This window comes from Pteronotus mesoamericanus, unplaced genomic scaffold, assembly GCF_021234165.1.
Source record: "Pteronotus mesoamericanus isolate MK-2021 breed Mesoamerican mustached bat unplaced genomic scaffold, CSHL_Meso_final contig_65, whole genome shotgun sequence".
Lineage (NCBI taxonomy): Eukaryota > Metazoa > Chordata > Mammalia > Chiroptera > Mormoopidae > Pteronotus > Pteronotus mesoamericanus.
This window is the reverse complement of record NW_026555228.1, coordinates 6,491,345-6,519,247: the sequence shown is the minus strand read 5'-3', so window position 1 is coordinate 6,519,247 and position 27,903 is coordinate 6,491,345. Positions and strand designations below refer to the sequence as shown.

At 36.5% G+C, this 27,903-nt stretch overlaps 1 protein-coding gene across 4 annotated transcripts; it reads left to right on the top strand.

Annotated features, from left to right (window-relative positions):
• The first annotated feature begins 232 nt into the window (after positions 1 to 232).
• Positions 233 to 27,903, top strand: AP1S2 (adaptor related protein complex 1 subunit sigma 2). 4 transcript variants are annotated; one of them, XR_008529761.1, is made up of 6 exons: positions 233 to 365; positions 2,552 to 2,730; positions 9,343 to 9,451; positions 10,050 to 10,187; positions 14,866 to 14,962; positions 26,437 to 26,496. XR_008529761.1 is itself a non-coding variant. In XM_054581090.1 (6 exons), the coding sequence occupies exons 2-6, from the start codon at positions 2,552 to 2,554 to the stop codon at positions 22,394 to 22,396; spliced, it is 516 nt and encodes a 171-aa protein (XP_054437065.1). In that variant the 5' UTR covers positions 233 to 365; the 3' UTR covers positions 22,397 to 23,686. The 4 variants fall into 4 exon arrangements, 3 of the variants coding, with proteins under 3 accessions (XP_054437065.1, XP_054437066.1, XP_054437067.1); XM_054581090.1 differs by lacking the exons at positions 14,866 to 14,962; positions 26,437 to 26,496 and adding exons at positions 21,618 to 21,667; positions 22,357 to 23,686; XM_054581091.1 differs by lacking the exon at positions 14,866 to 14,962 and having other exon boundaries at positions 26,437 to 27,903.

The following is a 27,903-nucleotide window of genomic DNA, read 5'->3' as shown; positions in this document are numbered from 1 at the left end:
TCCGGGTCACGTGGCCTGGCTTCCGGTCCAGACCACCCCTCTCGGTAGAGACCTGGCCAATCGGCTTCCTTGGGCTGTGCGGTCAGCTGGGCTGTCTCCGGTACAGTTGGCGAGAGCAGAGCCGCTTCCCGCGCGTCGCCCGGCCCGCCCCTGCGCTCGCCGCAGCCCCGGCTCCTCCTCCGTCCGGCCCCCGGGGCGGGGTCTGTAGACTCGCCCTCCCCTAACCGCCTGAGCCTTCCCTCCACTAACCGTGTCCCCTCCCCACAAGCAACACGGCTTCTCCTCCTCAGCGCTGCGACAGGGGCTTCCCCTCAACCTCAGCCGACGCCGGCCGAGCACAGCCGCGCCCGCGGCCCGCGGCCGCCGTAAGTCCCGAGGGAAGAGCTGGGGCGCCGGGGACCGGGAGTGGGGTGGGAGGGTGGGGCGCGCCCCCAGTCCCCCGCCCGCGTCCCGACGACCCCACCCCACCCTACCCCGTATCTGCCCGGCCCGCCACTGGGGCGCGGCGCCCCGCAACTCACTTCTTTTAGCGTCCGCGTCCCGGGATGCGGGGGTCGCAGCCCCGGACGCCGCGGCAGTCCCGCGGCACCTGTGGTCCGGGAATCCCCTCAAGTTTTGTGGGGCATTTTCGGGAGGGGCTCGCGGCCCGGGGCGGCGACGGTCGAGGACCCTTGGCGCCCCCTGCGCGGCGGCGGATGCCATTGTCTGCCCCAATCCTTGCCTGTCACCTCGCCGGGGCTGGATCAGTGATGGAGTACGGCCCCGTGGGGCAGTGGAGAGGCATCGGAGACAGCCGGACCGAGGACCGCTGGCCCCGAGCCTGCTCCGCGGTCGAGCCCGTTGTTTTTAATACTAGTCTCGAGGAATTGAGGTGCCCTGTGATTGGCGGTAAAATCAAAGCATTGTTTTTAACAAGAGGGAGAGAATACTTGTGCCTTGCTATTCGTCCCATGTTAGCACATCATTTACGGTATTTTAAAGAGTGAATTATTTATTCATGCTATAAAGTGGTAGGGAGGGGGATATAGGACTCTGCTACAGACAGCCTTGAAGCCCATACTCCTTTCGAAAGCAAACCCCTGCCCCTCCTGGTCGCCAAGATCCTGGAATACGGGTCTGTTCTTTTCCAAGTTGTAGTAATGGGCTTGCATTAAACGTTGTCCAGTTGATGCTTTACTTGCTGTCCTCTTCGAATGCCGCTATCTTAACAGGACTTGTATGGGAAGCAGTTAGGTACCACGAATATTGTTCGTTAATTTTGTGCCAGTAAAGTGTTTTAAGTAAGGTGTAATAAGCCAATTTTAAATTGCCGCATTATAAATTTCTAAATATCTTGCTGATGCCTGTTTGGATTAGTACAAAAAGTGGCAATAATTTTTTAGCTATATTTAGGGTCCATTTTATTCTAAACTGGTTGTGTAAATTCCCCTACCCCATGTTCAAATTCGAGATGGTGTGGTTTGAATACGAAGAATCAGGCTGAAATATTTGCAGTAAGACTATTAAAGGAACTATAGTTAAAAGAAAAAAATACCTGTCTGAATTCTACATTTAAATTACCTTCGTAGAAACAATTCTTATCTGTTTGCACATAAGACCAGTTGAATTACAAGAAGCTTTTCTTGAAAATCAAGCATGTAGACTAATCAACACATTTGCAGTTTCCAAATAAATATATACACAATAGTATAAGTGTAAAAAATACACTAGAATTCAGCATCCACTCCATCTGTAAATGCTGTTTTTTAAAATATTAAATGAAGTGTTTTGTGTCCTGTCTCTGAATGTGTGTAACTCTTATTTTGGCTTTTTAAAGGTTTATATTCTCTCTCATGATGAATTACCATTTTATTGTGTGCATGTTTGTGTTGGAATTTTTTAGAAGTGAGATGAGAAGAGGTACTTAAAAATTAGGATTTATTAAGAAAAAATGTGTGCTTATGGGATTTTTTGGTTAATATTTTAGCTCTTTTGCTTAAAACATGTAAGCATGGAAATAATATTGAATGCACACTGTAATTGAAAAATAAAATAAAATATGTAAGCATAAACTGAAGAAAGCATTCTAGGTGATAGCAGCCTGCCTACAAGTAGTTCATCCTGGGACAAGAACAGCCTCAGGGTGAAAAATAGCAGGTCTTCCTTTCTTTCAAATGTACCTAAACGAGTTGATATTAACAATTCTTTTTTGATGCATATAAAGAGTGTGGAATGTGTATAGCACAGATAGATGATAGTTTCTTAAATTGCAAGAGTTGTCTTTCTCTTACCTTAAAAATTTCACTTCAACTTAATGCATGTTTTTCTTTTTGTTCTACAGACTCCAAACGTACATGGAACTGGGTGGGGTGGGGAGATTTGCATCTGGTGGGAAGATCATTCTACAAGAATTCTCTGCTATTTTAACTGGCATAGAAATATTGATGGCTACTAATTGTTTGTCATTTAAACTCCCTGTCCCCCAAAGCTTCTCTGTGAAACATGTCATCTTAATCCTAACTTTATTTTATCAAAGTATTGCATGTAATTTTGATTCTATTTATCTTAACAGATGCAGTTTATGTTGCTTTTTAGTCGTCAGGGAAAGCTTCGACTGCAGAAGTGGTATGTCCCACTGTCAGACAAAGAGAAGAAAAAAATCACAAGGGAACTTGTTCAAACTGTTTTAGCACGGAAACCTAAAATGTGCAGCTTTCTTGAGTGGCGTGATCTGAAGATTGTTTACAAGAGGTATAGTTTTTATTTTTCAGAAAGGTGAAATAGCAGAATCAAATGTTTAGTCATTTGCAATGTAGAAATCGCAGACTTTTAGAGATAACATTTATAGATGATGATTAACAAAGATTAGGTGAAAAGTTTTAAGTTAAAGTTTTGTATTTTTTAAATAATTTAGATAATTGCTTTGATCGATTACCGAGGCTTCATGATAAAGTCGATGAAGTTATTTTACAACTTATTATATAATTAATGGCTTAATCGTCTTTGTAGAAAAATTCAAAGAATTCATTTCTTTGCAGGGGAAAGTAGGATCAGTATTTTAAATTGTGTGAGTAATTCTCTGAATTTAGACAAGCATTCCCCCGCCCCAAATTTCTCTCCGAAAATCTGTAAAGTAATGACTGACCATTGACGTGCCTTTTATCTGACTTTTAAAATCTTACTCACTTATAAACACCTTGAATACATAGACCATTTAAATCATGTAAATATTCAAAATTTTTGTGTATATACACAATCTGTTAGTAGTGTTTATTAATTTGCTGTACACTTGTTGCTGTGGTGGTGGTGTGATTGGATCTGATGGATAATTTTGCCAAGAATAGATTTAAAAATCTTTGGTGAGCACTAAGCTTTTTAAACAATGCAATATATCTTTATTAAGGATCTGAAATTTTTAATACCTTAAAATAAATTTCTCAAGATCATTCTAATTATGCTAAAAGAACTATAATTACTTTGTTTTTTCCCCCATTTCTGTGCCCTTAGGAATAATGTGCAGTTTTTAACACATGAGGGTTTCTGCATGTACAAAATTCTTTTCTGTGGGGAATGTGTGTGTAAGGGAACTAACAACACTGGCTGCCAGGAGGGTTGCCGAGAAATCTGGGTTTTATCTCAGCTTCCCTGTGTTTCACTCCAAGTGTGCATGGTGTATTTTGTGGGGGGCATGGCAGAGGAAGTAATGGAGGTTATAGGACAGAGAGAATTTTAAAAAACTGTAAACTCCTCTTTCCAATAAAATGGTTTTAGTCGTCTTTGGGTGATTTTGTATCCAGTGTTTGGTTTAGTACTTGTTGAGAAAAATCATAGCATTTTAGAGCTGGAAGATGTCTTAAAATATCTAGTAAAGTGATTTAAATGATTTTTTAAAAATTGAGGTAAAATTGGTATATCACATTATATTACCTTTCAGGTGATTTTTTAAAAATGCTTTTTGTTCCAAGCATAGAACCCTAAATGAAACAAGTGGAAGTGGAGGTGCTCTTGTGAAATAAAGACTGGATTCCTGTATCCCTGCTCTCTTGGCCTCTACCCCCTGCATAGGAGATGGTTCCCGAGTTTGAAAGTCACTACTATTGCTCAAACTTCAATTTTATTTTTTTAAAAACCTCTGAGATTTGGAAAAAGTGACTTGTCCAAGGTCATATGCTAGTTAGTAACTGATTTAGGAACTACATCTCAAATCTTAAGCATGGAAACAAAGGATTTAAATAGGGCTGAAAACATATTTGCCTTAACAGATCCTGGTAATTGGAGATTGGGGGGGCGGCGGGGGGGAAGAGGCTGAGACTGAAACCTGAGGGATCTGTTAGGAGACCTCATTATGATGAGTTCCTGAAGGAGGATATCTTGCTGTGTGCCCAGCCGGCGGGAAGAGCTGTTACTCAGGTAAATTTTTTAAGACTTGGTCACTGCTAGAAGCCGGGAGGGCAGCGAAAGAAGGGGAGGAATGGAGGGATTCCACATTTCTGGTTTCACTGGCAGGCTGAATGGTGAGGTGGTAGACAAGTTGCCTTGGAGAGGCCTGTGCCACTTCCACTTGGAGATGCCTAGTTTTGTTGGGGCAAGCATAGGCATGGAAGTCTGGGGGTGGGGCTGGGGGATTAGGCATAATGTGTTAGATCAGCCGTGTGCAAGATGGAAGAAAAGGGGGGAAAGGTGAGCATATAAGGTCAGAAACATGGGGAAGAGGAGAGTCACCAGTGCCAAATGTCACATAAAGTCCAATTAAAGTGAAGAAAGAACCTGAGATTCTACAGTGAGCATTTCATAAAATGCCCTTTGTGGGAACATTTTCAGTGGAATAGTAGAGACAGAACTCATGAAGAAATATGGTGAAGGGGTGGAGATTCAAACAAAGTGTAGGTTGTTTGGGGAGCTCTGTTCTGAAGGACAGACGAGGTGGTAACCACCCATAGACATAGGAGTGGGGGACAGAGTTTCAAAAAAGGTGTGAGAGACTGAAGCCTTTTTTCTAGATAGGGGAAGGAGTCCCCCGTGTGGAGGATGGAAATACCAGCAAGGGAATGAATCCCAGGAATGGAGATTCCTGCAGCGGAAGGAAATGGCCCGTTAAATGAAAGAATAGAAAGCAGGAGTTGGTGTTCCTACATGCAGCATTCAGCCCACCCATGTTGGGCCACTGCTTTTCCTTTTAAAGGTTATAAAGGGTAATGTAATCTGACTGATGCTTGCATCAGGTTCCTATAAATGAAAGGTGTACTTAAAAAAAAAAGGCTTTATTGAGATAAAATGCATGTGCAAAAGTTAGAATTTAATCAGTCTTCCAGTATATCGCCCCCCCCCCCATTTCATACTACAAACATCACCTAAGTACCTATTCATTTGTTGATAAGAACAGGTGATTATCTATCCCTAGTCCAGCTGGAAGAGACCTTTTAAGCAAAAGAATTGCTGCTTAGCTCCTGAGCAATCTGAACTAGCACTTTTGTTGTTCCGCAAGTGATCTGTCTAGGTCTTCTTTCCACGAGTTGTCTCCCACTTTTCTCCCTCCTGAGCATTTTGCATAGCAATTTCACTGTGCCGGAGGGAGTGGTGGGGAGTAAGGATAAAATTAGTATAGCTGAAAAAATAGACTGAAGTCTGGGGACTTAAGTTCTATTCCATTTGCACCCTTAGCTAGTTTTGTGGCTGGGAACAAATCATTTGGCCTCTGTTTCCTCATCTCTAAAATAAATGCTCTTCAGATTCTTTGAAGACAGAACATTGCATGCTTTTTTTTTTTATTCCTATTTTGTGAAGCATGTTATGGAAGAGGCATTAGGTTAAAGTCTTAAAATTAAAAAAAAAAATCCATGCATCTCCAAATTACTAACTTGAGAATTTGTCAAAGAGGACTGTACTGATTGCTAACAAAAGAATTTTTAATGACTCCGTGGGTATTGAGAACAGTTTAGCTACATTTACCCACCATCAGCTGATATTTAGCTGACTGTGGAGAAGTCATGTGTTTTGAATATAAGAATAGGAACTTTCAGATGTTCTCTGAGTGCTGGTAATTAGAGTAAGCCTTAATCCGCTCTACTAAAAATAACCGAACATACCTTTCTTATTACTAGTCTACTATTTTACTTCAAATGTAGACTTACAAATATGCACTAAGAGAACAAAATGAACTCATTATTCAATTTTTAAAAGCTATTTCTAAAAATAGGGAGTACACTTCAGGTTCTCTTGGTAATCTTTTACTAAATCAATGTAACAGTTTTTATCTCTCTCAATCCAAACCTGTTAAAATATTGCTTTTAATATGTTTTAATTTTTGCCAGGTGTAGGATTACTTTATTTAATACAGTTCTTGGCTGTAGTTTTTAATTGAAAACTTGGGCTCTGGAGTCAAATCACTGTTCCTGTGGAGGTTGTTCAATTAAGCCTGGGTCTCTCAAATGCAAATAATAAATAATTATATATCTCTGGAAGGGTTGTTGTGAGAATTAAAATGGTAAAATATGAGGACTCAGTGAATGTTATTGTTATGCTTCTATTTCTTTCCTAAGCTTTCTGGAAAGAGGTGTGTACCTTCTTATAATCCTGATTAGTAGATGTTCACCTACAATGAAGAATTCATTTAATTTGATGGCTCTTTTTCCATTCTGAATGAGAGCAAACATTTAGATATGTGTTGCCTTTTAAAAAAATACACACACCCACTCACACACACACACACAGGTTTAGATATATTAGTCCTGGAGATATTTAAATTATTTTCGAATGGTTCATATAATCGAAGACCTTAAACTAATGTTTAAGTGCTCTTTATAAGTAAAGAGGTAGTACAGTGGATAAGGAGCAAAGATGGTGCAAGCATTAAATTACTTAACAGTGACATTGAAAAAAATCTTTTCATTGAGTCCAGTTGATGCAATGGATATATTGAAGCAAACAAGACAAAAGCAAGGAAAAAAAATAGTAAATGTGTATTTCCAAGACTTTTAAACACCTTTTGAAACTGGAATATTCCAAAGATTATGTTTGAAAATGGCTATATGATGACTTTGTGGAAGACAGTCACATAGGGAAGACATAGTCACACATTTTACTTGGAAATTAGGACGAATGAAAAATAATTAAGTTTGAAAGGTTCACATCCTTTTTAACAGAAGGTAACTTTTTGTTTTGCACAAACTAGGTAGATCATTTGTTTTGAACGTGGTACCATTTAGTACATTGTATAAAACAATGGCTGCTATTTTTTTATTTACAACTGAATAAAATGAAAACTTCAGTTAATTGTGGATTTGATCAGATTGGATTTGTTTTGTTTTAAATTCCTATCTACTGTCAACATATTGGTAGCTGTAGGATACTATCAGATGAAATTTAGTTTTAAAAATCCTTTTGGCCATTACATTGTATTAATTTAAATATTCCACTTTCACTGTTTATTTTTGCATCCTCCGGTGGGGAGGGGGCAAATAATTGGTGCATTTTAAAGCTTAGAAAGTAAATTGAACTGATTTAAGTGAGAAAAACAAAAAAATCTTAAAAGGAATTTTATCTGAAACTAATAGTGAATTCATCCTAATGGAACCATTTAGCACTCTATTCATGTTAGCCATGTGTGGGTTTTCATCTGCCATTTGTAATGTCAGTCCTTTTAGTCTTTAATTTTCTTAATTCAGGGCATCTTAACATGCCATTTGTATCAGTTTCCCCAAATTCAAAACTCTTTGGTGAGCATGGGTTTGGGGGGATGGAGAGTTGTAATATTCCATTACCTTTGAAGCACATAAAAACAAGTCAGTGCCGGGGCCGGGTTGGGGGCGGGGGTTGGGGAGAGAAGGAAACTCTTCCATAAAGGTGGAGGCGGTGCCCTGTCATGTCCTTCATGATAAATGAATGCATTCCAATACCTCCTCTCTAACGTTGCAGGAGACCCCCATTTTAAATAACTTAAACATAGAAGTCAGGTAGAATGGACATGGCAAAACATCATGCTATGTAATGACAAGGGATGTTGGTGTGGTAGATGGGAAGGCCTTGGGTTAAGGTCTGGAGATCAGATTTCTTGTCCTAGTACAGCCATTTGGCAGGACTTGTACCCTTGGGCCTCTTTGTCTTCTGTAATCAAGGATGGTGGTGCTTGCTGTTGGAAAGATCAAATAAGATGAAATGTTTTTGATAATGTTGAAATTAGTAGATTGTTATGTAAATAGTAGTTATTCTCATACTGAAGAACAGGAACTCATTGAATTGAGATTGTGTGCATTTATATAATATTTTACATCAGTGCTATGAGCAGTAATTGCCCCATTGTGTTTTCTAAAAATCACTTAAATGCTCAGTGAAAATTACAATCTCAAGTGAAATTTGTTTAGAATATCTTAGGTTTTTATTTTTCAAAAACCTTAAACCATTTAAAAATGCTTTTTTAATCCTCAAAGGACTTGGTCATCATTTGCTATGATTTGAAGAGTTGTATAATAATAGTTTTGGCTTTCTTGGGTTAAGTATTACCATGTGCTAAAATGCTAATCTGGAGGAGAATGTGAATTTTCCAACCTTACTCCTTCAAGGATGAATAACCTAAACTTCAGTTCAACAGGGTAGAGCTTGGAAATTTTGAGGAGAGGTCTCAGTTTCCTCTGTTCTCTTTCTCTAACCTCTGTGATAACTTGGAACTGTTGGTTTTTTTCTTGGGGTTTATTCCACAATCCTAGAAACCTCCTTTTTAAAAACAATAATTTTATGCTGTTAGAAAAGATACTAATTACCTGTGGGAGTGGGAGGTTGTGCCCTTGGAGAGGCTAGGAGAGGAGTTTCAGGGGTTTAGTAATCTGTTCCTTGGTCTGGGTGCTGGCACACAGGTAGGTTCACTTTGAGAACTCACTGAGCTATACATGTGTGACTTGTGTTCTTCTCTGTGTGTATGTTACACTTCAGTAAAACGTTCTAGAACATTGACTTCACGTTGACAATACCTTCGATAAATCCTTCAGTTGGAGAGTTTATTTTCTTCCTTGTTTACTTGTAGTTTGAATTAGTCATATGGCGCATTTTATTTTAATTAAGTAAACGAGAACAACCCGAGTCAGTTACATTTTAGAGTCTATGCAGAAAGGGTCCAGAAAGGAAGAACAAAATAGCTTCTCTTTCTAGATGTGTGACTGAATGATTTTTTTCTTTTTTGCTTGCCTATACTTTTCTAAGTATCTCTTACACATTTATTGCTTTTGTAATCTAGGAAAAGAATGATCTGTACTGTTGAAAAAGAGGAAATCAATTGTATAAACATGGGGTCTTTCATAAGAGGATATGAAAATATGTTTAAGGAACCATGATTATAAAGTAAATTTTTTTCACATTTGTTTTTTGTTTCAGATATGCTAGTCTGTATTTTTGCTGTGCTATTGAGGATCAGGACAATGAACTGATTACCTTGGAAATAATTCATCGTTACGTGGAATTACTTGACAAGTATTTTGGCAGTGTGAGTAGTATTTTGTTTTAGGGATTGAATGCCATAATTTTGTTTTTTTAATTTTTTCTATAACAAGTTTATTATTTGATTGTCTTGGGGATTCTGACTATTTGAAATTAACTGCGGAAGAGGGAAAGAATGACTATTTTTTGTCTGTGTGCCTAGTCAATCAGTTAACTGCCAGAATTACTTGACCCCACAGACCTACTCATTTAATTATGGTGGTGAGAATGAGGTTCAAAATGGTGGAATAGAAAGGAGTCCAACTGCAAAGAGTAATACTCTAGAAGTGCTTAATGAAGAATTTAGATTTTGTTGGCAGCTATAATCGCATTACCCAGGAAATAGGTATTTTAAAAGATCAGTTTTTATGAGTAGAAAAGTTGCCTGTGTTGGGAGCTTGTGAGTTAGGTCTTAGTGTGAAGGCTTTGTGTTTTCAGGTACTTGAGATTTGAAAATTAAGCTGACTAAATCAATGATACTTAGCAAGATTGTCGTTTTTAGAAAGAATTTAGATGGACTCACTCTGGTTAGATTTTATTCTCTACCTGATGGTTGATAGGTACCTTTTGCTTTTTATTATTATTATTTTTTGTTTGTTTTTCAGGTGTGTGAACTTGATATCATCTTTAATTTTGAGAAGGCTTATTTTATTTTGGATGAGTTCCTTTTGGGAGGGGAAGTTCAGGAGACATCCAAGAAAAATGTCCTCAAAGCAATTGAGCAGGCTGACCTACTGCAGGAGGTAAGCTTGGAGTTCTGTAGACACTAGCATGTTTTGCTCTTCTTAGGAAGTGTCAGTCATCTTCCCTCATTCTTAGAGTTTTAGAAATTACTCTGAAGCATGCTTGGCATGTAGTGTCCATGTGTAGTTTATTGATTGGAATATGTGCCAGTCACGTCAACTCCATTATCTATGGATGGGTCATTTATTTTGAAGATGGTCTATCTTATTGCTGGTCCATTTTGGACCCGAAAACACTAGAGTCTAAACTGATAGAGGACAGACTACATTAAGAAGGGAAAAGATTCATCAAAAGTTAACAGTAATTTGAGAACTCTGCATCCATTGTTCTGAATTACATAAGATAACCCCTTTTCTCATTAATGTAGATAATCAGGAGTTGACTGAGATTATGGTATTTTCATTCCAAATTTCATATTTTCACCTCATGTCTGTTAAGTGCAAATGTAGCCAAGCAAATAATGTTACAATTAAACTTTTTGTAGAACCCCTCTAGTTTTGTGTTAGGAAAACTAGCTAAAAAGTACTTTTCCTTTTCCTTGATCTTATATAACAAACCAAGTTCTGTCAAATGACTGATTAAATTCATATCTTCCCTTGGTATTACCAGAGCCATTAATAAACCCCCTTTCCTTTCTAATTTCCACCGTTCTTCTGGGTTAATTTGATGCTTCTGTACCTTTTATTTCCGAAGTTTAAAACTTTGTAGATGAGGCTACCTTATTCTAAAGACTTACTGATACCTTAATTCTGGTCCCAAGTTGAATTATGCTTTAGTGATAATTGTTTTAATCAAAGTTTATAGCATAAGAAGGGACTAGTCTATATAAAAAATGTAGTATGTTTTCATTAAGGTAATTACATTTTATTTTATTAAAGGAAGCTTTAAGTCCCTCCCCTTTGGCAATCATCAGTTGTTCTCTATATGTATGGATATTTTGTTTGTTCATTTGTTTTGTTTAATTCAGTTTTTTAGCACTTCTGTTATAACAGAAATGTGAACTAAGGAAAAAGAGTAAATCTCTTTTTCTCCATTATAACTTCTTAACCTTAGGCCTCTGTGGGGAGAGGGAGGAGCTCTCTAATTCCTCTGCATTATTCGCTGACTGGGTCAGTTGTGGAGATAGCTCAAAGTTGGGATGACATCATCTGGGCCATACATTTATAAAATATGAGACAGTGCTTTGTACATGTAGCAATCTTGAGTTACCAAGACAGTGGTTAAGTACTTGCAAAAGTGGAGTATTTTGTTGGCTGCCCTGATGCCATTCACTGTTCAGCAGTGAATTGAGCTTAGCCCCTTTTCCACATGTGTAGTTTGCTATGGTGGTTTATTAATTGACTGCAAACATGTCATTGGGGAGAATTTTTTTTTAACATCAGATACACTGACTACAAGCTCATAGTCTGCTCTTGTAACGTTGGTTTTAAAGTTAGCAGCTCCTTGTTTTGCTGTTCACTAAAATCAGACTTTTCTAAAAATTAGGTCAAAACTAGAATCAGGAATTGGGAACTTTCCATATTTGTCCCTTACCTTGATCACTTTTATATTTCATTACTATGGAACTATAGTCTGTTCTATCAGATCCTGGTATTTCCGCCAAATTCATTTCCTGATTAATTATATTTGCCTTAAAACATTTTTAAAATTATTGAAGCTCAACTTCTAATGTTTTTTTTTTCTGGAGAATTATGTTTAGGGTACTGATACCTCCTTGTGTCTGGATTGTTTTTTAAACTCAACTAGGAGCCCTGACCAGTGTGGCTCAGTTGGCTGAGTGTCGTTCCCCAGAGCCAAAGGTTGCCAGTTCGATTCCCGGTCAGGGCACATACTTGGGTTGCGGGTTCGGTCCCCGGTTTCTCTCACATCGATGCTTCTCTCTATCCCTTTCTCTCTCCCTTCCTCTCTCTCTAAAAACAATGAAAAAAATGTCCTCTTTAAAAGAAAAGGAAAACCTCTACTGGGAAATTGCTAGACTTTGCAGTATGACAGACATGCTAAGTTTACTTCATAGCATGTATTGTGAGTATTTAATGTACTAGGGGATAAAAAAGTTATTACAGGTTCATATTTATTTGTGAGACTGTGTGTGTGTGTGTGTGTGTGTGTGTGTGTGTGTGTACCCCCATTGAAGTATTGTAATAGTAAGTAATGTCTCCCTTTTTGAGGTAGTATTTTTATATCTTTAATTGGAACAGTAGGAATGGAGAGAGAAGCATAGGTTGTCTGTGATTCTTATCTCACACTACGTAAAAAAAATTGACCATTTATAACAGTTCCTTATTTTTAGAAGAGGGCTTTGGCCCTAATTCTCATCAGTGACTACCTTGACATTGTTTTGCACATAAACCAAAATGGTAGTACATTAAGACATTTTCTATTCAGTGGTCTGAGTAAGCCGTTTTTCTTAATTTAGCCATTCAGTTCTTGGGAAGGCAGAAGGTGGCTGGTCCATTATGAATTTAGAATGAGTTATAATACATTGCAGGTTAAGGCCTTTATGAAGCCAAGCTAGTCTGTATGGAACAGTGAAGCTTTAGGTTAACAGGCTCACCTGTTATTCAGATTATTCACCAACATACTGTCATATGAAATCTAGGGGTGACAACACACTTGTTTCCTAAAAAGGATTCATTTATATGTTGATACATGAATCATGTTTACATCTCTGGAGGAATATTTGAATATTTTATTCATATAATAGATGGTGGAATAAGATGAGAAGTATTCCACAAACTGCTAAAAAAAAGTTTGTGTGTGGACACCATGACAACAAAAGAGAGCTATATTGATAGCTAATGTTTATTGAGCACTTAGGTATGAGGCATCCTTGCTAATCCTCAGGATGCCCTGAGGAAGTATCCTGAGAGCCTTTGTAACAAATGAAGTGGAGGCTCAGTGAGGTCCCAGGTAGCAGTTGGCAAAACCAGGATTCCAAAGCCAGGTCTGCTAGACTCCAGAGTTGTGTGAAATCTTAAACACTGCTCTTGTTCCCCACAACCTCCCCCCAATTGTGTAGTGTCTTGTTACGTATATTTTAAACATTCCATTTTAGATACCACCTTCTTTGTTTCTCAGTACTACAGTAAAAAAAAAAATTATCATTCTCCTGGAGGTTTCTTTATATTGAACAGAATACATTTCATAAGGTTGATAGCTGTCTTATTTTTTGGACTGGAAACCTTTATTTTCCAAATTATCAATAGTTGGAATTTTTAAATTGGATATATAGATATAAATAATATATTTCAAATCATTTCTTGTTGGATTTATCAAAACACCTACCTCTATAGTAGCTTTTCTGGTCTTATAATTTTGGGATAAGTATTCACTTAATCTGTGTCATGAAATGATTTTGTTTACAAAATTGTAAATAGAACTATAAAGATACTTATCTAAATGCAGCATTAAATTTGTAAAAGTTCTAATTAATTAATTTTTACCTAGTTTTCATGTATAGCTAACTCTGAACAACATGGGTTTGAACTGTGCAGGTCCACTTATATGCAGATTTTTTATTTCAATAAATACCTGTACTATTTTTGACCCTCCAGTTGGGAGTCAATGGATGCAGAGGGCTGACTGTATGCATCGATCTACATCATTTTATAGAAGGGGCTTGAGAATCCTCAGATTTTGGTATCTACAAGGGATCTTGGAACGAATTCCCCAAAGATTCTGAGAGACAACTTTAGTTCTGAGGGAGTCAGAAGTTATACTTGGATTTTCAAGTGCGTGGTGTTGGTGGCCCTAACTCCACCACCCACACAATGCATTGTTCAAGGGTCAGCTGTGTTTTGATTTTTCTTTTCGGTGTCAGGTTTTTTGCTTGAATTACCTAACCTCTAAACACCGAAGATTGCTTTGAATTTATAATAAAAATATCTGTTGGCTTAAAGATACATGCAAATCCCAAAATAATTTTGATTTTAGTACTTTTAAAATGTATAAAGTATACATTTCTGTCCTTATGAATGTTTGTTTTCTTCAGAACAATTTCTTTAGTTTCCCTTTTACCCAGTTTGTGTAAATGTCATGTAATTTGTTTAGGTAATCCTTTGTTTTCTTTAGGTAGTCCTTCATTTTATTGGCAAACAGGGTAGGCAGTAGTGGATAAAGTAGATTTTCTATTAGCATATAATAGATAGTAATGAGACCTTAACATAAATATGTACTCAATAATCACTAAAATATCAGACAATGTGTTTAAGTGATAAAGATATCTTTTATTTTACTTCTCAGTAAACAAGGGTCTTAGTTTTCACATTTCTAGACTGAACTCTGTTTAGTCCTTTTGGTATTCAGTTGTATGAATACATAATTAGATTTGGGGGTAAAGCCCAGAAAAATTTGTCCATTATCCAGTTTTTAGTGTTTGTTTTAATTTAAAATGTATTTTATTAACATGCCACCGATACTTAACTTGATTCTTAAAAAATTAAAGTGCAACATGCTGAGATTACTAAATTGACATTCTTTGCTGTACTTGGAACACTCCCCCCACCCCACACCAGTCGAATACCTATTTTCAGCTAGACTTTTTTTTTGGGGGGGGAGGGGGGGAATGATACAGTTGGATTTATTTTATAAACATATATAACAACAAAGGAATATAGAGTGCATTTTCTTTGTAAAGTAAGACACTTAACAGTTTTTCTCTGCTCCTTAATTTTATAGAGCCAGAATGAAGAATGGGGAGGTTTGTCTGAGGATATCTTATGATAAAAGCAGTTTAAGACTTTAGTCTCTTTGACCCCCCCCAACCTATTTATTGGTAACTACTAAATTTACCATTTTTGTGGCATGGATAAAATGGGGTGTTATGCAAAGACTGTTGCACGTGAGATGATATCAAGTCCTTGCTTGATTTCGTGAAGATCAAATAGTTAACTACTGGACTTTGGGCTTTAACCCTCAGCTGTAGATGCATGATGGTGTTGATCGGTGCTTTTTTTTTTAATACTAATAGCATCGTTTTGAAATGTGTGGGGGTTTCCTTTTGAGGTGTGTTTGCGATTGCTGTTGTTTCTCACCAAAGCAGTCTGCGAAAATAAGTGAGGTACTAAAAGTAAGCATTACACTCATGAATTTGTTTCTACTTCAATATGATCCACTTTATGAATAGATTTACTGGATTTGCGATTGTTAATCTGCCTCGTCTAGAAAGTACTGCTAAAACTGATTTCTTTTAGTTCTGGGGCTATCTGATATATCTTAATACTATGCAGTATCTTTGTAGAAGTAATAATCTGTTGGACTGCATTTAAAAAATGGAAAGGTAAGCATCTTAGAAAAAGTGATTTCTTTAAAAAATCTTTTGTAATTTAAAATTATTTTAATAAGTATTGAGGTATTTAATAACATGTCTTAATAAGTTTTAGCTTTTTTAATTAAAATCTTGCTAATTAAGAATATTTGGGCATACTAGTCAAACTCAAGAATCTTACATTGTTTTTAAAACAGATGCTTTCAAATATATAAAATATAATTTAACAGGAAAAACTATTTGGATACAAATCCTCTTAGACAAACTCCTATAATTCTTTTGCAGTGACCACTGCTTATGTTAAAACCTTTAAGCCTAAACCTTTTTCTTTTAAATTGGATTAAAAGTTAACCAGGCTGTATGTAGTCTTTTATTCCAGCATATTTTAATTTTTTTTTTTAGGTAAACTCAATCAGGGTCTGCTAGAACAAATTCTAGCAGAGGTTTGGTTACATTAATGCTTGAAATGGAAAATACAGAAGGGTAGATACAGAAAAAACGGTAGGGAGAACAAATCTTGCCTCTCACTTTACATTTAATAAGAAACAATTTGGCCAGTGTCCTTGCTCACTGGTTTTCAGGTTGTAATCATTTTGTTGTATGTTTATGTGTTATTTGAAGCTTTCTTTATTTGTCCGCTTTTCAGGATTTTGAGGATCCCTCTCCCTCCTGTTTGATTTTAACTCATTTTGAGCCAACTCTTGCTACTCTGGGCTATTTGTAATAATGAAAAGTTGGAAAAACAAAATATTCAGTAACTGTAAATCTGATTTTCAAAAGTATTTGATAAGAACTCACAGTAATAAGTATATTTTATATCACAGTAGTTACATACATATACACCAAAAAAACTTTTGTTAAATAATATATTCTTATTTCTTGTTTTGCAATTTTACATTTTCTATTCTATTCTTCCCTTTTTCCATGCTGATGCTGATTTACTAAATTGCTTGCATGAGCCCTAGGATTGGGGCCTGCAAAAGAGCATATATACTACTAGCTGTGGTGATGCCTTTTTTCTTTACAAAGTACTTTCTGAAAAATTTTAGGGTTTGAGTTCTTTTTTGCCCTACTGACACATTCTTTTTAATTTTCTTCTATTGTTTCTTATGTTGCCTTTTTTAAAAAATAAAAATTCCCATTATAGGAAAATTAACAAATATAGGTAAGCATAATAGGACATAACCAGAGACAACTAGATGAACTCATTAGTGTTCAGCTGGGGTGGCGGGGGCAATTGTGCCTCCTCAGGGGACATTTGGCAATGTCTGGACACATTTTTGATTGTCACAGCTAATGGGGGGTTGCTACTGGCACCTAGTAGGTTAAGACCAAAGATGCTGCTAAGTATCCAAGTGAGTGACAAGGACAGCCCTCCCACACCAAGAAACTGTCTAGCCTTGAGTGTCAGTAGTGCTGAAGTTGAGAAATCCTGCTTTAATTTAATACCATAGAATATGTAAAGATTCCATTTATAGATTGCATTTACATTAAAGACTGCTACATCTTTTCAGTATACTACAAGGTGGGGCAAAAGTAGGTTTACAGTTTGTATGGAAAATAATACACTAATTAATAAAAGTATAGTAAACTGTTTTGCGTACTCAGAACAGTAAGCCTACTTTTACCCCACCCTGTATTATAGTCTGGAGTATAAATGACTAGATGGAAGTGAAAACGGTAGGAGAGGGGGAAAAAAAGAATAAAAAACTAAATATTAGGAAAGGAGGACAAAAATCCTTAGGAACACGTAAATTCCTGGAAAAATCACTTCTGATTCACCAAAATTACTTTTACTCAATAACCAGTGCCTGGGGAGATAATCTGTGGTTGACTCCAGCATGTAACCCACAACAAAGCTTGTGGGATGTCACTATATAATTTAATTTCCTCAGCAACCACCAAATCTGTTAACATCTATTAAGGTAATTGAGTTTTTACCAGGAAACGGAATTGAATATATCCTCCAGGCAGTTAGAACACTTTGAATTTTCTGCTCATTTCCCCATTCACCTTAGGGATTTGATAATTTCTTAAAGGAGAAATAGTTTAAATGATCAGAATTTGCATATACAGATTTATTGTGTATAGACTTTTATGTTGTTGGGTTTTTTTGGGGGGTGCCAAATTAACTTTAAAGAATTCACTCAGTAAAGATATTTAGAGTTTGAATATTTGAAATTCAGTGATTCCAAGAAGTCTTTTGTTTGGAAAATCCTGATTAAATTTAGGGCATTTCAAGTTATGATCCAAATGGAAGATCAAAGCAAAATACCTGTCTGTAAAAGAAATGAGATCAGTTTCTGTGTAATGACATGGAAAAAATACTCAAGGTATGTCAAGTGAGAGGACATTTAGGATGCGGCCCTGATTGGTATGCTCAGTGGGTTGGGTGGCATCCCACAAACCAAAGTTTGCTAGTTCAAGTCGGGGCATGTGCCTGGGTTGCAGGCCAGGTCCCCGGTTGGGGGCATGCAAGAGGCAACTGATCGATGTTTCTCTCTCTCTCTTCTTCCCTTCCCCTCTGTTTAAAAATACATAAAATCTTTGTTTAAAAAAAGAAATTAAAAAGATTTAGGAGCTGGACATTAATGGTATTAACTCTGAAAATGTTCGAAGACCCCCCCCCCCTTTTCTAGAAGTGTAAAATAAGCATGTATTATAAGTACATTTACAAGTATAAAATTTTCTAATTTATAATTTGTTAACGACAGTGCTGTGTGAATCGAAGAGTATACATTGTGTGCTCCATTAGATAAAACTTAGAGTAGATTTTGCTAAAAACAAAGTTTCAGCATATACAGTAAAGCATTTGTGTGTTCTTTACCATTTTAGACACCATCTGGAGCAATTATTGCTCTTGCCGCTCATTACTAATTTAGTATAAAAAAACACTTGACTTTCCTAGTGCCTCACAATTGGTTGTGAAATAACACTGACACTGTGAGCCCTGTCATCTAAAAGGTACTTATAAAGTGCTTTCAATTCTCCTTTTTATTCATTGCTAAAAATAGAGCTCAGTGAGTTTGCATACTTTCTGGCTCTTTGGTCCTCTGGTCTTCAGCACAGGGAATAGGGCTATAGAGTTAAGAGTAAGGACTTGGCCACACATTCAGTGAGGGGTAAGCAAAAGGACTGCTGTATTTCTAGAACAGGAAGGACAAAGGATACTACTTTATAATGCAAGGAATAAAGGAATCCCCTTTGCAAGAAAAAGTGGAGTAGAGCTGTAACTTCAAGTTACACTGATTTTTCATTAAATGTGGATTGTTTTCTCTGACTACATTACGTACTAGAAAGAGAAAATCTGAGATTTTCAATTTTGGATTCACTACCACTAGTTTACCTAAGCAATTCTCCTATCAACAGGGCTTGAGCCTTCAGATAATTGCTGGCTTACCAGTTTTCATTGTAGTTTTCCCAGATCACTTTGCTTCATCAGCCTTGTATGGTGAGTGTCTGGGAATTTTTAAGGTAATGAGTTTTTCTTTTTTAGGAACATGGGTAATTTTGAGAACAGGTGTAACTTAATTCCTCAAAGTGTTTGTTATCCTACACTTCCCACTACATCTGGTCCTTTCCGTAGGGGGTGAGAAAAAGATTATTCTTAGTATGAAGGAAAGTTGAACATAAGTATACTAAGGAGAAGGAACTAATGCTGACAGTGATGAAAAACAGTAATAGAATAAAGGTGAAAGTACCTATATTGAGAGGGTGAATGGGAATGGAATCAAGCATCGGTCTTGGGCAAGATGAGCTTTCCCTTCTTTCTTTTGGAGATAATGTGGGAAAGCTGTAGATTGTTTTTCTCCTCATGCGTTGGGCAAGTGAAATTGAGAGTGTTGTCATTTTCTTGGCTTTGAGAAGCTACTTGAGCTAGTAGAGAGCTGCTGAGGACCGAGGAGAAAAGAAAGAGCAAACTTGAGGAAAATGTTGAGGGTTTGGAATAGATTTAACAGGGAGCAAGTCAGTGATGAGCAAAAGGATTGCCCAGGATTGAAGGCCCATTTCAGGTTGAAAATAATAAATGCCTAATTTTTAATCAAAAAATAGGTCTCCAAGAATCTGTACTAAGGGAAACTTGTGATTTTTATTTTTGTAATATAACTGGATTAAAAATGTCTTTCTATTTTCATTCTGGCCCATATTCCCACATAATCTACATCACTGACGTTTTAATGTATTAAAAAACTCAGGTTGCTGGGTGTTAGAAGATAGCAGGTCAAGTTCTGCACAGGGCCTCTTGTATGTTATGAGACAGTTTACTCTCACCCTCCTCAATTCTAAATATAATCATTCCATGATTCTTAAGAGGTACTGGTGGTACAGGGCCCAGAATACTAGAGTTATATTTAATCCTTGGGTAATTATGTGCGTATTTGTCATTTAGTTAAAAATCAATCTTAGCCCTGGCTGGTGTAGCTCATTTGGTTGGAGCATCATCCCATAAGCCAAAAGGTTGAGGGTTCGATTGCTGGTCAGGGTGCATGCCTGGGTTGCAGGTTCTGTCCCCATTTGGGGCACATGCGAGACGCAACTGATTGATGTTTCTTTCCGCCCCTTTCCCCGTCTCTAAAATCAATAGGCACAGTGAAATCAACCTTAAATGTTAAGTGGTCATTAAAGCAGTTGTTTATAGCACAACATTTTCAGACCTTAGCTGTCTAAACTGGGAAGTTATTTAAAATATGCAATAGTTCCTTGGCTGGTGTGGCCCAGTGGGTTGAGCAACGGCCTGCGAATCAGAAGGTCACTGGTTCAGTTCCTGGTCAGGGCACATGCCTGAGTTGTGGGCCAGGTCCCCGGTTGGGCACTTGCAAGAGGCAACCAGTCATTATTTCTCTCTCACATCAATGTTTCCCTTTTTTTCTCCCTCCCTTCCAATCGCTGTAAAAATAAATAAATCTTTAAAAAATATATAGCAACTTCAAAGTAGTAAAAGAATACATTTATTTTTTAGAGTTTCTTTTCTCAAAGGATGTTTTTCCAATACAGTGTTTTCAATGAAGACTATTCTTAACAGTTGATGAATGCTAATTTCTTGTTTAAGTACAACAATCTGGATTTTTGGCTGTAAAAAGTAGTTTGATTTGTCATCAACCATTTCCCAGAAGTAGTGAAAGGTCTACCACCTTTGGGAAATGTTCCTATAGAATAAGTTGTTCGCTTTCGTAGTAAGTCTCTGGGGAGGAATAGCTGTGTACTCAGCCCTATTTGGGAGACTTCTTTTAATGGGCAGATGCTCTCAATGGTATAAAATTAAGAGAGAAAACTAAAGGATTAAAAACTATAATATAAATGCTCAAAGAATTGGTATTATTTAGGTGAAAGGTTATTTGACAGACTTAAACTTTTCTTGTTCTCTCTCCAGAAAATAGAATGAACGTGTATCACAGCAAGAGTTTCATGGGGTGTAAGAAAGCATACTAGAATACGTGCTGGAGTTCTGACATGCATCAAAATGTAGTAGGATATATAATTCAGTTTGTAATTACAAGTTTGTCAAGTTTATTATTTATAGTTTAGCATTATCTGAAAAGTCTAATTACATTAAATCCCAAGGGATAGTCCCAATTATTTTATTTAACTGATATTAGCAAATTTTGCTCTTGTAATGACCCATGATTTATTTTTTTTTTAACACAAAAAATACTTAAAGAGATTCATTGACAAAACGTATTATTAAATACTGTGGCTCACTAATGCCATTGATACAGAATTCCCTGTGGAAAATGAGAGCTTCCAGAAGAAATGAAGCATTTGGGGGGTTAATTTGTTATCGTTATTTTAACTTGCTGCTTCATTCCACTATAATCTATTCTGAGCGGGGGAAAAAAGGCAATTGTCTCTTTAAACTTGTTTAAGAATTACCTGAGAAGTAAAATTTAAATGGCTTTTCTCTTCAGATACTTTTGTATTTAATGGTTTATTTTATAAGGATCTGTTACTTATTTTATTGGAACAGTTTACATGATTTCGTAGTCTTATCATTTTAAAGTGCCAAGCTGAATAAATACTAAAATGAGGATATTTTTAAAGCTCTCAAAGAAGCAAGTTTTAAACTTTTTTTTTTTTTTAAATTTTTGAGTCACAAGCCTTCTGGTGGGGGAATTATCCCACGGGTCCTCTTCTCAGGAAAATCTGCACATAATTTTGCCTCTAGTTTCAGGAGGTTCTTGGAGTCCCTAGAAATTCATCTCCGGACACTCTAAGGTCAGTTTAAAACCTCACCTCAGGTTACCTCGTTGACATGAGAAACATCTTTTTAGATCCATTTGTAGGCACAGACATTTAACAAATCTGTTTGGAGAGTTCTTTAAAGGGTTATTTAATAAGTAATATATCCCTAGTCTCAAAGGCATAGTCTTTGGGGAGGGGTGTGTGTGTGCGTTTTTTAGCTAAGTGAACCATTAAAAACGTCTGTTGCTACTTAAAATACCAGATGGGTGACTACTTTTCACTTTTTCTTGGGAAAGATTTTCCTTTAAGATCCTGTAAAAGAGCTTATAGTCGCCTTAGGATGTAATGATTTTCATTAAGGGATTAAATTCTTTGACTTGGTGTAATAAAATCCTGATGAACTTGAACATGCTGATGGGAGGGAGTATTCTACTTGACTTTTCAGTTAAGTCAGCATTGACCAGATGACTTACACTGAAAATGTTGTAGGATTCTCTAGGATGTAGGTCTTTTTGATTTTATATATATATATTAAAAAAGTTAATAAAAGATGAATCTGAACTCCTGGGCATTGTTTAGAAATTAAAATATTCAGCCATAACCAAAGGACAAAAACAAAAATTTGTTTCATTTAAGTTTTCTTTACTGTGCCCTAGACCTAGAAATCTGATTGTCTGTTAGTTTGTATACTGTGTGTAAGAACATATGCATTTCTTTTGTAGCCACGCCATGAATATTTTAATGTCCCAGTGTACTAAATGACTACTCGACGTGTATGCAGACTCTCACAGAGGAAATAGAGAGCTGATATACTTATGAAAGAAAATATCCTCAGCTTGGTGACCATCTTATAGTAATAGAATGTTTTAGAGCCAATACCTTTACAATTGTAATTTTTTCCTGTTCCTATTCCTCTTTTCTGTTTTGTTTTCATTCTATATGTGATCTTGATATAGCTTACTTCTGCTTGCAGCTGGCCTAATTTCTTCTTGAAAAAATGTGACCTATGAATGTTTTCAGAATATTTCATCTTAAACACATCCATGTCATTTGTGAACCATTTGTGATTAATCTTGTAAGAGGAAAACCTAGCAATTGTTTTAATGTTTGCCAAAGAAAATACAGCTGAAATGCTAGGTCTAAATAAGCAGTGCCATAATATATAGTGTGGTTTGGTCTTCAAATGTTGCGGGAAAGAACTGTATTTAGTGTGACTGTAATATAGTCTCTATGAGCTAATGTGTTTTAATGTATCACTTAAGAGTGTATTCGGAAATACAAGTAAAATCTGTACAGTTACGTCATTTAAGGTAAAACACGCACAATTTTGAAGAAATTTGTAATGCCACATTTGTGCCATATAATACCAAGCAATCCCTTTAAGAACTATCAGAAAGCTATGTCAGAAAAATCTCATCCGAAATATCTAATAGTAAGCAACCCTTTCAAAGTAGTAATACTGAGTTTATATAGTCAAATTTGAATATTCAAATAATCTTAAATATATTTTAGTGGTTATGGTTTTATCATATAGTCTTCATTTAAAATACTTAATGATTTGTTAACTATGGTTTTATATGTCTGAATATTAAAACCATTACTATTGATCATTTATTCTGTATACTGTTAGTAACACATGCAACATAGTTTATTATAAAAGGAAAGTACCAAATAATTCATTGTTTATACCTAGGGAGTTTAAAGCCTCGTTAAGTAAGCTGTCATTAAACATTAAATTCAAAAGATTCTTAAACTGGCTTACCACTGAAAGAAGACCTATGAAAATGTGTAGAAGGCAGGCATGCAAATCAGTTCTTACCATTCTTACCACAGCACCTGGATGGGCTATCAAATGTGAAATTTAGCATTATACATTGAAAGCGTTGGGAAACATTGGTCTTTCATTTCCATCTTTCCCCTTCATCCCTCTTCCCACCCTGCAATATATTGTTTACCTGGTTTTAATGCTGCATAAATATGCATTGTCTCATGCCTGTTCTGGATGCTGTGTGTTGAGCTGTTGTAACAAGATGTTGCTTCTTTTGTTTTCTGTATACAGCTGCTTGCTTTGAATTAGTAGATTCTGAAATAGCTTTCCTTGCATGTCTAAAATAAAAATATTGCATGTACTTTGTCTCATGTGAATGACTTTTTTTTCTTCTCCATCTCTTTTGATAATGTATTTTACATTTTAGTGTTTCCAGATAATTTTTTTTAATCGTGGTAAAAAACACATAACAGAATTTACCAGCTTAACCATTTTTAAGTGCACAGTTCATTAGTGTTAAGCATATTTGCAGTGTGGTGATAAATCTCCAGAAATTTTTCATCTTGCAAAACTGAAGCTCTGTACCCATTAAATGACTCTCCATTTCCCTCTTCCCCCAGCCCTTGGTAACCACCATTCTATGTATTTATGAATTGGACTCTTCAGTAATAGTTTTTCTAGGCAATTTTGAGGTACAATTTCAGTGTGAACATGTGAAAATTACATTTTATATTATAAACACAATTTGAAAAAACTAATGTACTATCTCTGCAAATCTCAAAGGAATAAAATGTGTAACTCTAGGCCTTTTTAAAAAGACAAATGTTTTAAATAATGCATATTTGATAAGCAACATGGTTCTCGTTAAAAAACGCAATAAAAGATTGATTGCGGGCAGTGGGCACATAGGAGAAATCTGGCCAACTCCAGGGTGTACAGTCGGGCACATTTTTACATGGGTAAGCTTAAGACTGTTAAATATATAGAATTTGGTATAGGCAGCCTTTTAATTAATACATTAAAGTTGTATGATGCTTTAAAAAGTATTTAACATTAAATGAAGGATTATTTTTAAATTATTTTACTATGTATGTGATTCAGTGTATTTAATGTTTAAGGCTAGATATTAAAAATGAAAGAGATTGGCTTATTACATCACTCTCGGAAGTGTTCCGTGATTTCCATTAGACTTTTCTTTAAAAATTATATCATGAAAACTGACACATGCAAATAGAACAGTACTAGGAATCCTCGTGTATATATGTCACTCAGCTTCAGTAACCATCAGCTTAGTACTCTGATTGCTATACTTACTTTATCAGCCACCGCCATCCCATTGTGCCTCAGTATTTTAGAGCAAGCCCTGGACATCCTATCATTTCATCTTTAAAACTAAAATATGTACCCCTAAAAGATAAGTACCACACCCCATGCGATTAACTAATTCTGGTTCAATTTTTCATACTTATCTGAAAAACAACCTGCCTCCTTAGTGCAACAGTTACTGCATCACTCTCATAATCTGAAAAATGTATTTGTAGAATTGGTTTGTTAGAACCAGATTCCAAACAAGGCTCACATTGTGTCTAGCTGATGTCTCCTAAGTCCCTCTTAATTTTTAACAACTCCTCTGCTTTCTCCCCCTTGCCTTTTTTTTGTTGTTAACTGAGTCACCTGTGCTGTAAAATTCCCTCCATTCTGTATTTGGCTGATTGTAATCTTGTGGCGATGTTTAACTTTCTTTCTTACCTTCCATAGTTATTTCGATCTATACTCTGGCTAGGTTGAGATTCAATTTTAGGGGCGGGGGGAGAATACTTTATAAAAAACTTATGTCACCAAAGCTGATTTTTACCCATTTTCATTAATATACAAATATACTAAGAAGTCATTATATGAACTTTATATAGAGTTGGTTTATAGAACTTCACTTACTACTAAATGCTAAGTAACTTCATTTAGATTTCAATCATGTAATGCTATCAGCTAACAGATTTTGAGCAATTTTGTGAGTCGGGCACTAAACCTTACCCCTCAATCTCTATAGATGAAGAAGGTAAGTACTATGATCCTTGTTTTCCCAGTCAGGAAACACACCTTAGAGTTTTAGTGTAATTGAAAATTATTCCATGTAGTGCTTTACATGCAATTTAATATATGGACTTATGGTTTAATATATTTTTCCCTTGTTTTGTGCTTTACCACAATCAGGATGCAAAAGTAAGTTAATTTATTATTGGATACTAAAAATTACATTTGTTTTCTTCTATTAAAATATACTGTGCCTTTTAATTACAAAATTGTTGCTAGTAATACCTGAAGTTTGATCTGCTTGGTCCCTTTTTTTGTTAAGTGCAAAGTCAGCCACTTTGGGAAATTTTTAAATAATTTTTTTCTAGATATATTTGTGTTCCTTTGATGTTTAAACTTAGTATTGGTTGTTACATAGGACAAAAATACCTTTTATCCCAGAGCATTCTTTATGTATGTTGCCTCCACTGAAGCCATTGGTTGCCCTGGGAAGGTCTGGGGGAGGTGAGTTTCTAAAGCTTTGCTGCTGGGACAGTGAAGTCCAGAACTGAGTAAAAATTCATGAGGAAGACGTTTCTCTAAATACATGGGACCTCCAAAAAGCATGGAAACCAAAGTTATGTGAAGAATTGGGAGAACTCGGGGTTTCCCCTGCTTTTTATTTATGGGATGTTTTGAATTTTAACCCTAAGGTAACCTTTCCTGTAGACAGATTATTCGGTAGCAATGATTCCTTAAATTGCCCGTGGGTTTGACTGCTTTTTGTGTTAGAGCAAGTGTCCAGCACATTGGTCAGTAGTCAACAGATAAAATTTAATGCATGCTGAAAATACCTTGTGGCTTCCATACAAAACCCTAAATAACCACGGGCTCTCAGCAGTGGAATCCGCCCATACCACTGAACTACTTGCTTCCTCCCTGAAACTTGCACGTTCCATGTCAGTTCCACCTTCTCAAGCCACCCCAAGTCTGCTTACCAGAGTCTCACGTTTTCCTTCCACAGGAAGCCGAAACCCCACGTAGTGTTCTTGAAGAGATTGGACTGACATAACTCTCCTCCCTTGTTGATGACTTCTTGTGGCATTTCACACACTGTAGATGGTCACTGCCTTCATGTCCATGTTAGCTAATGGTGTAAGATGATGTCTTCTCAGTATTACTGTTACGCTAAGCTGCTTCATTCAGGCCTACCCAGTGTTTTTTTTAAAGGGAACTTTGGTTAACCAATTCATAACTTAGGAGACTTAAACAGGAATTAGAGTGATACAGAAAAGGAAAGGTCCCTGGATATTTTAAGGTTTATAGGTGTGTTTCTCTTAATCTGATTATACCCGTGAAAATGACAATCAGGCAATATACATTTATTAAATACTGTCTTTGGCAAAGGAAACTTACAAAACCAAAGACCGGTACACTTTATGTGAGAATAAAGGGAATTGACATCATATATCAAATAAGTAAAAATTTAACACTATGTTGAAACTTTAAAAACGAAATTATACCAAGGACCCTTACTGGAAACTACATACCTGAAAACAAAGGGAACAACTAAATTGGAATTGTTTTACACATTTCTTTGGCATTCTAAACCTGGGATGAAGAGCAAAGATTGGCTATTTCATAATAGTGAGCATGTTATTTTTAAGGCCAAGTTAACATTTGACTCCTGAGATAAATTTTTGGTGTTCCTAATCAATTAGCCACTTTGTTGGATTGTTTTTGAGGCCCCCAAATGGAAATGTTGATTTACCAGGGAATTCTTCATGACAGAGTCCTACAGAAAATGCATTCTGCTCTTCACAAAGCATTGCCTAAGTCATTTAAAGCACTAATGTTCCTTCCGGGGTGCTTGTTGCAGCCAAATTTACTTCGCTCACCTCTATTGCTTCCCTCCACTTAGAAGTGCTGCAGACTTTAGGGGCAGCTTCCTGCCCTTCCATGGCATTCTCTAGTTATGGGAAATCTTGCAGAAATAAAAACATACCACCTTTCGTATAAAAGTGAGCTGAATGAGGTAAAATGGCATTAGTGGGCCCTATATTTTTAAAAGCTGTTTCAATGTCACTTTTATACATACTCCATATATAAACATGTCTTCACAGTTTACACTTTCATTTGTACCTGCTGGGCTGGATTAAGCTTTGTTGTGATAGTGACCAATATTCAGGCCACGTGTGCATTGTCTTATCACATCGCCAATTAGTTGTAATAAATGTTCAGTGTACACCACTGTAGTGTGTTTTTATCTCTTTCCAAAAGCTTGTCAAACAAACTATGGAGAGCTGCTAAAGGAAAAATTTTAACTTTTTTTCCCCAGTAAAATGTTGAAAATTCATCTCCATTTGAATGTGGTGGTTGTTAAAAGCACACACATACTTCAAGTTCATTAAAAAATCATGTGGATTCCATGCTACTGAGAGCTAATCTACACATTTATTTTCAATCAATAAATGCTGCTTTTAAAACCTGA

Coding starts and splice junctions, on each gene's coding strand:
- AP1S2 (XM_054581090.1), top strand. CDS start 2,552: ATGCAGTTTATGTTGCTTTTTAGTCGTCAGGGAAAGCTTCGACTGCAG. Junction 10,188..21,617: donor AGGCTGACCTACTGCAGGAG/GTAAGCTTGGAG, acceptor TTTTGCCTCTAG/TTTCAGGAGGTTCTTGGAGT. Junction 21,668..22,356: donor TCATCTCCGGACACTCTAAG/GTCAGTTTAAAA, acceptor TTTCTTTTGTAG/CCACGCCATGAATATTTTAA.